The sequence below is a fragment of the Solea solea genome, chromosome 15 (genome assembly GCF_958295425.1).
Source record: "Solea solea chromosome 15, fSolSol10.1, whole genome shotgun sequence".
Classification (NCBI taxonomy): domain Eukaryota; kingdom Metazoa; phylum Chordata; class Actinopteri; order Pleuronectiformes; family Soleidae; genus Solea; species Solea solea.
Window position 1 is genome coordinate 23,485,941 of NC_081148.1, and position 14,111 is coordinate 23,500,051.

The 14,111-nt window shown below is 40.7% G+C and overlaps 1 protein-coding gene across 1 annotated transcript in view; it reads right to left on the reverse strand.

The window, feature by feature from the left end:
- The window catches only part of LOC131474194 (protocadherin-15-like), a 260,291-nt gene that overhangs the window by 69,704 nt on the left and 176,476 nt on the right, over positions 1-14,111 (reverse strand). The window contains exons 21-23 of the mRNA XM_058651947.1: positions 7,165-7,470; positions 5,825-6,055; positions 408-524 (exon numbers count right to left, since the gene is read on the reverse strand). Of these exons, the coding sequence (XP_058507930.1) occupies positions 408-524; positions 5,825-6,055; positions 7,165-7,470 (654 nt within the window). The remainder of the gene's footprint in view (positions 1-407; positions 525-5,824; positions 6,056-7,164; positions 7,471-14,111) is intronic.

The window sequence follows — 14,111 nt, forward strand, 5'->3', positions numbered from 1 at the left end:
ACCCTTTAACACCTAAGCCTCAAAATGTTTTTGCCCATTTTTCCACAATAACTTCCAATATTTGCCAGTTATTTACAATATACTGCATGTTAAAATACTGTTTTAACAATTTAAAATGAAGAAAAACAGAAAGGTTTCAGTTTGGGAAACACTGCAGTGAATGTACAGGCGTTCTTCCCGCTCTCTCCTCTCTGGCGACAAAGACGCCGACTCTCCAGCTTCCTGAAACAGCACGAGTGAAATTACCCGTAATGGCCACATGACATGGAACTTCTCAGCTTCCAGAAACCGTTGGGAATTTTCCAATAGCACAAACTGTTGCGTAACTACAGTAACACAACGTGTGCTTGTGCCAATGTGTCATCAGCGACACATCAGCGGTGAAGATGTTGTGGGGTCATACTCACAGGTGGGTCTTGGTCGGTAGCGAAAACCCGCGCGATGACCGTTCCTTTCTCTGCGTTGGGCGCCACCATCCCCTTATACAGCTCCTGACTGAAGACGGGCGAGAAGTCGTTCATGTCCTGACAACAGAAACCAACGCACGTGCAGTGAGTGAACAGGTGTGTACAGGTGAGACACTTACACAGCATATTTGTTATTTGTTAACAACCCGACCACCTCGCGAGTCGACTGCAGCTGAAGATGAGCAGTAAGTGCTGGTGTGAGATGAGATTAATGTCAGTGCGAGTGATTGACGTTTTCTGGCTGTCAAACTGATGTTTAATTAAATGTCATGTGTGTCTCGTTCCCTTTTCAAACCAAACAGCAATGGAAACAACAGGGAGAGTGAATGACAGCGGCTGAAACGATGCCACACAAATGGCTCTTTTTTTTTTCTCTCCAATGCCAGCTTATATAACCACAACATCATTTCTTTTTTAACGGCAACTGGGGCTTTTGCATCCAAAGAAAATGACATTCATCAGAGAGTGATATAAAGAAGTATAGTATATAAGTGAGCTATAGTTATAGATGTTTCATGTGGAAACTCGGCATCAACGCTGCGTTTAATCACCGTCTCTCCCTGTAAATAATGCACAGCACAAACCTGCCAGATGGTCGCCATGCAAAAGCCTAACTGTGCAACCTTTGCTTTAGCGTGTGTGTGTGAGTGAGTCAAACCTCTGAGGAATAACCTCGGCTCAAAGGAAAAGTGCAGCCGCCTGCTTTTTCTTTGTCTTGACTTTACTCCCCTTTATTTTTTTTACCTTCCACAGTTTTTGACGACGCAGCGAGCGCCGGCACATGTTTTAATAAACACAGCGCTTTGAGAGCAGCCTCCCTTTGATCTCCTCGCAGGTTTAACGTTTGCTGGCACAAAATCCATGACGCGCTTCTTGCTATGAATGATGAGGCCTGATCCTTGTGCTGCGAGTGTTTACGGGCTAAGCTGTAAACATGACATATGATTTCATGTGCTCGTGTTAAATCCGGGGATGAGTGGATGTGATACTCCGCACTGGTGTCAGACTGATACTGATCAAAACCACTGGATAGGATATCGGAAATAAGTCGCTCATTTTGAGTTTTGAGGATTTCATTTACTGCTAAATCATGCTAAATCATGCAAATGTTTATTGTACAAATGTTATAAGGGAGTGCAATGAGCAATTATTTCTCTTGTTGGTTTGAGACTGGTGTACCTCGCATTTAGTTAAAAATAAACATGCTTCGTGGTGTTACTTATGATAAACATGAGTTGATTTAAAGGTAAAGTTTGCAGCTTTAACCTAAAAAACACAAATCCCTGTCAATCATCATTAATGAGCAGTTCAAAGGTGTTTTAATCTGCTGAGATGCTGCCCTCTGCTGGTATCATTATCATTACTGTTTTCACTTTGGTTTTTTTCTGTTGGTCGTGTTTGTTTACGGACACCAGCCAATAACAGCGAGGGGGCGGGGCAATCAGTTTACAGTAGGTGAGGTATCAGAAGATGTGATTATACTACTACTGTTGTTACTACTATTAATACTGCTGCTGCTGCTGCTACTACTACTACAACTACTATTAAACCACTGCTATTACTACAACTGCTGCTGCTACTACTAATACTATTGCTACTGCTATTACTACGTCTTATACTGCTGCTTTTACTACTTCTACTACTACTAATATTGCTGTTACTACTTCTACTATGTCTAATACTGTTGCTGTTACTACTTCTACTGTCTAATATTGCTGTTACTACTTCTACTATGTCTAATATTGCTGTTCCTACTTCTACGACGTCTAATACTGCTGCTGTTCCTACTTCTACTACTACTAATATTGCTGTTACTACTTCTACTACATCTAATACTGCTACTGTTACTACTTCTACTATGTCTAATATTGCTGTTACTACTTCTACTATGTCTAATACTGCTACTGTTACTACTTCTACTAGGTCTAATATTGCTGTTACTACTTCTACTTCTACTAATATTGCTGTTACTACTTCTACTACATCTTATACTGCTACTGTTACTACTTCTACTTCTACTAATATTGCTGTTCCTACTTCTACTACGTCTAATACTGCTGCTGTTACTACTTCTACTATGTCTAATACTGCTACTGTTACTACTTCTACTATGTCTAATATTGCTGTTACTACTTCTACTTCTACTAATATTGCTGTTCCTACTTCTACTACGTCTAATACTGCTGCTGTTACTACTTCTACTACAACTAATATTGCTGTTACTACTTCTACTACATCTAATACTGCTACTGTTACTACTTCTACTATGTCTAATATTGCTGTTACTACTTCTACTATGTCTAATACTGCTACTGTTACTACTTCTACTATGTCTAATATTGCTGTTACTACTTCTACTTCTACTAATATTGCTGTTACTACTTCTACTACATCTTATACTGCTACTGTTAATACTTCTACTATGTCTAATATTGCTGTTACTACTACTTCTACTACAACAAATACTGCTACCTCTACATCTACTACTACTAATACTGCTGCTTCTACTACTAATGCTGTTGCTACTGCTCCTACTACTGTTATGAGCGTTTTTCTATAACTACTACTACTGCTGCTACTAGTTCTACTACTACTAATGCTGCTGCTGCTGCTGCTGCTACTACTAAGAGGAAAAAAGTAAAAATCCAATAAGGTACAGAAAACCTAAGTATCCTAAGAGTGGAAAAATGTAAATAAAAAGCAGCAGCAGCATTTTAACTGCGTCATGTTCTGAGCTGTTTATTTTTACTCTTTATAGGAGCATAAAATATTTGCTACACAGTTGGAACATTATGATTTTGAAATGCCCGGTCATGGCTATAGGTGGTAAATGCGTCAGCCGAAATGTGCTGTTTAAACTTTGTTTGGTCAAAAATAGACGAACAGCGGTCTGGATTTGAAGGCTGTGCAGACGCAGACCTACTTGCATAAATATTCATAATTGCCACATTCTGAGGGAGTGTTTGTATTTCCACTGGAACATTTTCTTTGCTACCCTCGGTGCAGACTCATTTGTGCTGTAAACTGTCACTAGTCACCACTCAGTCAGTCATATCTGTGAATTTGGATGAACATTTTGATTAATCAGTGAGTGCGTAAGACGGACGCACGCACACACGCACACACACACACACACTCCGGGGAGAGACGTGCGGAGGAAGATTAATCAGGGGAAAGAAGTAAGAAAAGTAACGTCACATGGCGTGATCTAAAGAGACAAACACAGACAGCACAGAGATTTAATCAAAACAGAATCAACACCATTTAAAAATTTTTGTAATGTTATTTCCATTTTTTTGTATTTTACCCACTAAAATTAAGCACTTTATTTTAAGATTAAATCCGTGTGTATAAAGTAGGGGTGGGAATCACAGGATACCTCACGCCTTAATTTGTAAAATAGAGATATAACATTAATTTGTTGTATCTTATTTGATATGAAAGTAAGTTTTTGACAGAGACTGAAAGAAAATGAAAAAAATAAAGTGATTGCACAGCATCAGAAATTCCCAACAACAGAACAAGGAGAAATCAAATACAAGCAACTTCAAACAACACACTGGAGGTGTCAAACAAGGAATCAGTGAAATCAACTCTTTCTTGTGCCTCAGAAGCTTGTGTGAATCCATTAGGCTCATTCTAATTCATGTCTGCCAATTCAAACAACAGCCATCAGTTTGATAACCGTGTTTGTGCAAAACTCGAACCCATCAAACACTCTGTGAGAAACACCACGGAACTGCGACAAAAGCTTGTCCCTCATCAGAGGACCGACTCACTCGACAGGTCGTCTCAGGCCATGCGGTGAGCCGGCATGAATACGGTTCCACCCATTTTCCCTTTAATATCTCTGATTCCGCAGACCCTGCAGACGGCGACTCAGGCCAAACACAAGGAGGGTATTTTCTTGAAAAGTGAGGGTTTTCCTCCTGCAGTTTTTTAAAAATAGCCCTGTCCACACAGCTCAAGTTGTGTCCACATGAAAACAGAGGAAAAAACCCACTGGTAAACGCAGTCGAAGGCACGGCGAGTCAACAGGTGGCGACATCACAGGAACTGTAAAGTCTTGCCGGCCAATTGGAAAAGACACAGACAAAATGTCGCTTACTGTGTATTAAATAAGAGCAAGTTTAAAGCATAATAGTAGCCATGTGTGGAGATTAATAAGTAATAATCGGCCAATGCGGATTATTTAAAATTGGCAAATATCGGCCTGATCTTATTTGCTGAGACCTTTTCCATTGTGCTTTTTTTCTCTACGGAGCTCCCCCTACAGTTTTGGAGTACATATTTCTATGACACTACCATCAACATCCATCCATCTTCTACTGCTTTAATCTCACTGTCGTAAAAAGCTCACCACTGATGCGCCCCGTCCCCCTTACCCCTCTCCTAGCCACGTGCATTTGCTTTCAACAGCGTCCGTTTTTCATGCTTCCGACGATTACTCGTGTGTGGCCCCTTCCTTGCTCGGTTAGACAGTCATTTCCTCTTCCTCGCTTCCTCCGGCTACGGATTTCTCTGCTTCTTCTTCACCAACTCTGCCATGATGAACGTCTAAAATAACGCTGTCACTGCTCTGATCTTATAGCCGATACATGGCTAGGGTGTGTATGTGTAGTGTCATGAAGCAATTTGTGTTTCTCTCGAGACCTCTGGATTCTGAGGACTCCCGGGTCGGTTTTCAGCCCCCCCCCCAAGACCTTTAACCATCACTCTGACTCTGAAGCTGTTAAATTGCCGTAGAAAACCTGCATGGTTCTGCTTTTATGCAATGTTTCAAGATAAGACTTCCACCCATTTTTCATTCAAAGGGGTTTTTAATGCACATATCAAAAATGTGCCGATGAAAAGCTAACCTAATGACACACACCGGCACTGTGACATGAATAGTATCACAACACGAGGCGTTTAATCCTTTTGTTGGCATTCAGCTGTTAATCTCTTGAAAGGTTGGAGAGGGAGCAAAAGCTCCTGAAAAAAACCTGACGTAATTGCTGTTACTAAGCCAATGAGTCATTCAGAGAGGGAATAGCACTCGTGTGCAAGGGACAAACACCTATACATCAGTTCCCTTTGTCTGCGAGAGGCTACGAGATCAAGCAGGTTGGGAGGCCGAAACGTGTCGAACAAAGCAAATTCACTTGGCTCGTGTGGTAAATGGCAAAACACTGGATTTACTATCACAATAGCAGCACAGGTGCCTCACTGTACAATCATGAAGTGTTGCAGCGAGGCTTAGGAAAAACTAATATGACTACAAAACTCTGCTAATGACTCATCACATGCTCAGTGGCGGGGTGGCAGATCCTGAGGGAGGAGAATGAGGATGGATGGAAGGAGACTGACTGACTTACCGTGATGCGGACCGTGACGTTAGCCAGTCCCGGAGGCATGACCCCGTCCTGGTCGACAGCCTCCACCTGAAAAGTGTAAGAGGTCCCCATTCCCATTGCTGCCAGGTTTTCGAAATCCAGGGCCTGCAGCACGGCTAACTCCCCCGTGATGGGGTCGAGAGAGAACAGCTGCCTGGCTGACTCCGTCTCGATCCGATACGTGACTCTGGAGAAGAGATCCGAGTCCACTGCCTGTGAAGAAAGTGATGAGTCAAAAAAATAATGAGAGTACATTACAGGAGACATATGGCAAAGATGGAGAGACTGTGGGGTAGTAGAGAGAAGGATATTTTTTTATTTGCAAAACTTAGAGAAAATATGTGCTGTGAATGAGCCGTGGGTGAGGAATATTGACGTTCCTATTTAAATTTTGCATCTTAACACTGCTGGGGTTACTTCCATCAATCATTAATACCTTTAAGCTTAGATTAAGTGGATCCTTATTGCACTAAAATCCCACCACACAACACACAAGTTTCTGAACTAAGAGCTTTGAACACAGTATGTCGATAAAGATATTCATTCATTTTCCATCACTTTATTCTCCACATCGCGAACCCCGGTCTACTTCAGCCACTACTTCACCGTGTCACCTTCGATGTTATTAGTCACCAAATATTCTAAACTCCAGTGCATGAGAGCTACTAAAATGCAGGTTTCACAGCGTGTTGAGCTAATAGGAGCAGCTAACGAGATGCATTCAAAGACCATGGTAAATCTGCTGGATCTACAGTGCGTTGAACTTTAAAAAGGAGCAACATGCTAACTCCACACAGAAAGGTACCAGAGTCATTACACCCACAGTCGCTCTGTGAGTTTGAAATTAAAGATCCAGTATGAAAACAAATTTGTGAAGCGCACAACGTGGAACTAAAAAAGAAAGACTTTTGTGCTCTGATATTTTTGTTTTTATCGTTAATGTTTGGCACAGGTGAAATGATCTTATACATTAAACTGGCTAAGACTTTAAAAGTCTCATATTATATAGTTAGTTAACATGATAAATAGTTATATCATGTTAATTCTAACACATTTGAGTAACTTAATAATCACAGTAGTAATAGTGTTGTAATAAGGAGATAATATTAGAGTAATACCACATGATTTCCAAAGTAATAGCCAGGTAATAGCTTGGAATTGCCGTCGTCTCACTATATTTTAATGTTAAAATCCATCCTCCTTATGTCCCACACACACTTTTCATTGTTATTAAGTAATAACCAAGTTATTACTTGGTTATTACTACAGAAATACCACATTACTTCCCCAGTATACAATTAAAATTACATAAATGTACTTACGCTGAGCGTCAGAATGATAGTTCCCACTGGACTGTTCTCGGGTACGTTCACCACATAGGTCGGCTGTAGAAAGACGGGGCTGTTGTCGTCGATATCCATGACCAGGATCGTGAGGGTCACCGTGGTCCGGCGTGGGTCCACGGCCCCGTCCGACGCCTCCACCACCAGGTCGTACCGGCTCCTGAGTTCCCGATCGAGGGGCACCCTGGTGTAGATGCTGCCGTTTTCGGTGATTGTGAACAAGGCCGGGTGATTTACGATCCGGTAGCGCACCTTGCCATTCGCTCCTGCGTCTGGATCTGTGGCCTGGGGGGGAGATAGAGTGTGATCAGAGAGGTCTGTGGTGGTGTGTGATTTTTTTTGTTGTTGACTTTATTATTCTGCCTCTGTGAATAGAAAGGATGTACGATTATTAGTATAATCTGAAAATGAGCTTGGTCAAGCAAAACTATCAGACCTAACGAAGGGAGGCTTTGTGTGTATACAGCAGCAACACAGGTGGCGACAAACTGCAGAATAATTCATTTCTGAAACTTTTCATTGGCGCTCATTTGCGTTTTCAGTCATACACAAACAAATCACTTCCTGTGTACAGTGTGGAAATGTCACCGGGTGACATGAGATCAAAACACTGGTACACTGAGAGAAACAGACACAGTGCGGAGGTTAATTAGCACTGTGTGAACGTATTTGACAATGTTGTGGATGTATCAGCCATTTATTTACGTTCAAAGGTCACGTACTGCAGCTTTAAGTGTCACGTTTGCCTTTAGCTCATTTTTACCGACGTTGTTTTCAACAAACAACTACAACTTGATGCTCTTCAAGTTAGTCAGAGAACTCCAAAGTCAGGCGTAACAGCACTTATTTGAACAGCGGCCTGTGCTAACACTAACTGTACAGAAGAGCAATATCTAATACAGCCCGATTGATGTGTTAAAGTCTGCCAGTGTTACAGCGGTCATTACCAAACTGTGTTTGATTAAAGAACGAGAGATAAGGCTTGCAAAATTAAACATTAAAAAAAGACATCAATAAAGCCACCCCCCCATCCCCCGTCTCTCTTAACACTTCAGAGTGAAACACTAGAGAGGATTCACATATGACCTCACACATTCACTATAAGAAGACATGAAAAGTACAAACTTAAAGGCAGAAATCTGCTGTTTCCTTTTAGAGAGCTAACATGCTGAGTGTTTGATGTAATTCACGACAGGATCCATTACAGCTTCACTTTATCTTGATGCCTGGGGTAGAATTTCACCAATTACACAAAGAACATCAAATTCTTGGGTTTAAAGAGCTGCAACCCGCTTTTTTTCACACTAATCCTAAAGGCTTAGTAACAATTTAAAGGTTCAGAATGTATTTATTTAGATTTTATGGCTGTAGACTTGTCAAAAAAATCACATTAATTTTCAATATCTGGCAGTTATGATTGGATGGTCGTTCCGCGGGAAGTCCTGAGGGTTTACCGTAGTGATAAGTATGTGGGTGCAAAGCTCTATTTCTCTGCTTTCTGGTATCCATCCATCTTCGACTACTTTATCCTCCACATGAGGGTTGCGCAAGGTGCTGTGCCAATCATAAGGCAAAAGGCGGGGTCACACTAGACAGATCCATGGATTTTGAAAACTTTTGAAACTTTTTAAAATAAAAACTTGTCTTGTTGATGAAGTGCTTTATACATTTACTCTAGGCAAGAGCCTTGCTTGGAAGAGGCTGCCATCTTGTGACACCAACAGCCAGAGTGGACAAACCTGAGTGGAAACTTACTACGCAAAGAAAGAATGTAAAGAAAGCAGAAATGGTCGAGTGGAAGAAAGTAGAGAATTATGAATTAGCGTTAACATCCTTTCTGGTCTGACCTTCATATAATCTCCAATCTCCTGTCTGGCCTTTGGAATATAATATCATCTTCCTCATTCAGATACTAGCTTTAAACCTCAGCACTGTTGCCTTTGCAGCAAGGAGAACTAAACATGCAATATGGGGAATGAATGTGTGAATGGTTGTTTGTCTCTATATGTGGCCTTGCGATGGACTGACAAATGCCTATCGCCCTTTGTCAGCTGAGATTGGCACAGCATCACGCGTGACCCTCATGTGGAGGATACAGTGGTAGGAGATGGATGGAAGCAGAAATGAGGCATAAACTGAGGAGAACCAGTCGGTGCTATATTATATATACATGTAAGTGAGATGACATGCAAGTTTTAACTCCTGTATGGATAAGACAGGTCATAATTATGCCTCCGACTGTGCACAGTATATTTGTGGGTTCATAGAAGCAACCGCTGTAGTAATTCTTAGTTATAACTGAGAGATAGAGAGGGGGTAACGAAGGAGAGGAGAATAAAATACTGAGGGAGATCAAGTCTCATTTCATCCGTCTGGCAATAATTTTTAACTGCGGTTCAACTAAGGACAAGGTAGAAGTCCTGTGAGGAGGAGGAGGACGCAAACATGGCTGCTAAAAGCTGGCTCCACAATCGTTGGACATGAAGTACCTGAAAAGGCCAACACTAAACACTAGACCTCAGCGTTTTAAGCCTTTGCAAAACAGACCAAAGCACTTTGCGTCAATATGTGCACACGGATCATTACTTCCCACTTCTCTGCGGTTGCATAACTGAAATTCCCCACTGCTTCTCGCCTTGTACGACGTGTAATCCAATCAATTCACAGCCAAATAAAAAAAAAAAAAAAAAATCAAATAACACATTTGCATATTTCTAATGGGAGAAAAAAGAGAGAGATGTACGTTTGTGTTAAGGAGGTTTGTTCAACGGTCCCACGAGACTTTGAAGAGATGTTCACAGACATGACAATAACGCTGTGCGGCCTGTTCTCACTGCAAACTGCTGAATATATGGTCTGGTTTGAAAGCCTTAGCTCATGAAGTGGCTATATTTCTTACAAAAATCTTGGGTACTTATTACCTCCACAATGGAGATTATATTTCTGCCAGCGTTTTTGTTTATCGGTCTGTTTCAATGAAGGATAAGTCAAAAATTAAGTGTGTATTTGGGCGTAAATTACTGGGGATTTTTGGTGGTAAATCAAGACCCAGATTCAGGATTTCTCTCAAAACAATTGTTAAACTGGAAGAAACTGAGATACAAAACAGAACGACCTTGATGGAAGTTTGTACTTACTGAGTACCTTCTCTTGTTAGGAGCTTTATTACTGTTTCTCTCTGTCAGGACATGGAGTTGCACATATGTTGCTGGAAGGTTTCCAGCTTGCTTTAGTCTTTATTTCCCATCTCTTTATTTGTCTTGAGGAAGCTGAACTTTTGTATATTATTTTACTCGTTTCAAGTACTGATGCAGTGAGTCTATACAGAGCTTAGTTATTCAGAGAAATCTGGGTGTCATCTGCATAGATTAGGTAATTAATCCCTCAGTTTTCACGAGGCAGCAAAACCTTCACATGATACATCGAAATGATCCAAAGTGACATGGAAATGACATGAATACTTAATGGTAACTTAACACAATGCAATCACAAGGCACTTTTATGTCTGCCATTTCTAGTCATCAGGACACTGGTGTTTAGTTATTGTCGTGTTCAAAGGCACAACCTGCAGCTGAGGGTGGTACCAAAAAACGGAAAAGATATAACAGACACACCAATCAATGGTACATCCCACATATTTGCAAATGAAATTGTCTTTTGCATCAGACAAACTCTGTTCATGTTTTAAGTAAGGATTAACCAATGACACCCAATATCACCCAATACAGGTCAAAATCACTGGTTCATATATCTTGAAATGGCACAACTGTGTTGTTAGCAGCTTCATAGATTAAAAGGTCTAAAATGAGTGTAACAGACTGATATGGGTATCAGTAGATACTGGAGTTTGTGATATTGGTATCACATCCAAAAGGAAATATTTCTATCGTGCCATCCCTAGTTTTAAGCTATTCTTTTTGCCGCGAGTGCACTCCACCATCCCGCATCTGTCAATTTAACTGGGATCGAGGTTTTGTCTCTTTTATTTACATTACAAATTCAAATTCTGTACAAAAGTAACAGCCATACACCACCATCGAACACAACAACGAACAGAGCAAGCTTCAGCTACAGTTAATGAAACTAAAAAGCCTCGTTACCCCTCCAAAAAAAATCTTGACTAGAGGAGAAAATCAAAGTATGCTATAAAGATCCACACCGTGGTTGAAAAACGTAGGTGGCTGAAAATGGAAGGGAAGTTTAAGACACATGTAGATGTGGCTAATTTCCTCCTAAACTGGTTGGCAATTGAGATTCAGCCAGTGTTACATACTCTTCACACTGTTCAGTATTTTGAATTTGAATGGCAGCACCTGTTTGGAATTCCACTGGCAAAAACAGTGTTATATATTTTACATATAGATCTCTGTAACCAAGTAAGATGCACGGAGCTTACAAATGTTTTTTTTTTTCCGGTTACAGATCAAAACCATTACCCTCTTTTTATAAAAGCAATCGCTTGGGGTAAAAACTGCAATCAGTTCAACAGCCTCACCGTTTAGTAACGAGCTTAGCAACTTCTACTCGTTTCCCCCGGCGGGAATGTGTTGAAAATGTTGGAGCCTATAAAGAACATTACATTTGAGAAATGTGTTCTCCCCCTTAACAAAAGAGATAGGAGGAGAATATTTAAAAAGCCAGATTAATACAGACATTGCACAGGTTTTTAAAAATAATTTCCCCCTTTGAACTGCATTCGTTTAATAATTAATCATTTATTCATCGTGTTTCTCACAGGCTGATGATTTACCCGTGGCGGCGGCAGATGGAGGCAGTGTAAAAGAAGCGAACGTTAATCAGTGGCCCTTTGAACTGATGAGTGGATTACATGATTTATTTTTTCTTACTGGCGAGCATGTGCACAGCTCTTTGACTGGCATCACGAGCAGTGTTTCTCGCACCGTCGACCCCCTTTGTCGCGATAAATAAAAAACGCAAACAGAGGAAGCTTTTTATCCGCGTGTATTTCACAGACACAGAGTGAAAGGCTGGCGCTGTCGCGAACACTTCTATGCTTCTATGACACGTGTCTGACGTGAATGCTAATCCATTCGTCCCGCGGACATCTGCATGTTCAGATTATGGCTCCCCGCTATTAGCAAACAGAACGGGCAGAATGGTGCAGACACAGAACAAATGACTCTATTTGCACGAGCAACAGTGCTGTCAGTCCTGATAACCTGCAAAATTGTCTTCATTGTGTAAGCGTGTGTGTGTGTGAGTGAAAAAAGAACAGGTGGTAACCAGTTCCAGATACGATAATCCAAAAATGCCCCAGGGCTGCATTAATCTACTTAATGGCATAAAGCATTTGCGCTGTAGCCATCTTCACCTTTGGCAACTGAAGCCTGAAGGTTTGTTTTTGGCTGCGTTTATTATCCCTCTCCTCCAGGTAAATTCAAGACGCTACAGGGGGAAAATAAATAAAATACAGATTTTACAGGGTCACGTTTAAGTATGAAATTATTATTGAATCCTACTTTGAGTGCACGTGACAGTGAGATGATACTGTGTTGATAAGGGCAGCAGAGAAAGAGTTCAAGTGTGTTTGTGACATTCTCTACACCAGTGGTTCTCAAAGTTTTTACACCAAGTAACCACCTGAGAAAATAATGAGCACTTGAAGTGACACCATTATCTCCAACGTTAAAAAACAGCGGTGAAAATAGACCCAGCAAAGTCAGCTACGGACTTTTCACAGGAGGCATATTTATTCTCTCATCGTCCTTCCTCACATATACTGGTGTAGTGAGATTAGATAAAGACGGAGCAAGAAATAACATATTTGTTTAATTTTCTACCCTCTCTGGTCAAAATTCCTCAGCCCCACTGCGATCACATACCCTGGTATATGCAGTAGAACGGTATATTTTTCTCCAAGTACGCGTACCTCAGTTTGAGAACCGTGGCTCTAGAAGTGTCAAAACGCCCAAGCATGTTCACAAGAAGCATTTCTGCATGTTCCTACTCTGATTTTGCCCGTGTCTGAATCCAGATCTCTGGACAACATTGCCTCTGCTTCCTGGTGTACTTAACCTGTCAAAATAAAAGCTGTTTGTGGTAAATAAAACATATTTGAATATAGAGCTGAAACGATTAATCGATTATTCGATTATTAATCGATTACTAAATCAATCGACAACTATTTTGATAATCGATTGATCGGTTTGAAGCTTTTTTCATGATTAAAACAATTTTTCCAATTGTTTAAGCTTCTTAAATGTGAATATTTTCTTAATTTCTTTGCTCTGGATAACAAAGAAATCATTAAAAGTGTATCATTTTGGTTTGTGGACAAAACAAGGCATTTGAGAACATCATCATTTCCAGGTTTGACGAGCACCGATCAACATTTTTTAAAGTTTTCTGATATTTTATGGACCAAACGATTAATTGAGAAAATAATTGACAGATTAATCGATTATGAAAATAATCGTTAGTTGCAGCTCTATTTGAATCATCTCCTGTTCTTGGGCCGTAACCCCTGAGAGATAAAACAGTGTGTTCATGGATGATGCTCTGGAGTGCTTGTGGTTGTGTGGTAGCTGGTGCTACTTTCCTCATTGTCTCTTTTCTAAATGAAGAACAAGATCCTTAAATTCATGCCGTTCAGTGTGTGACCCCAAAAAGGATCTTTTGAGTTCTTCCTGAAACCTGAAAGATTTTCAAATCACTCCCCCCAATCAAACCAAAATGCTGAACTTCCATTTACTTCCTCCGAGCACTGACACACAACGGCATTTAATCAGTTGGTGAAATCAGGGTGTCATCTGCATAAATACAGAGTAATTCTATTGTATTCGGCTTTTGGTCATAAAGAATAAATGGGTGCACAGATTACGTGAAATTATATGGTGTAATTTCACAACAAATCCAATCACAAGCCATTGTTTCACTGATTTTGCGAATACGCGGGGAGAGTTGCG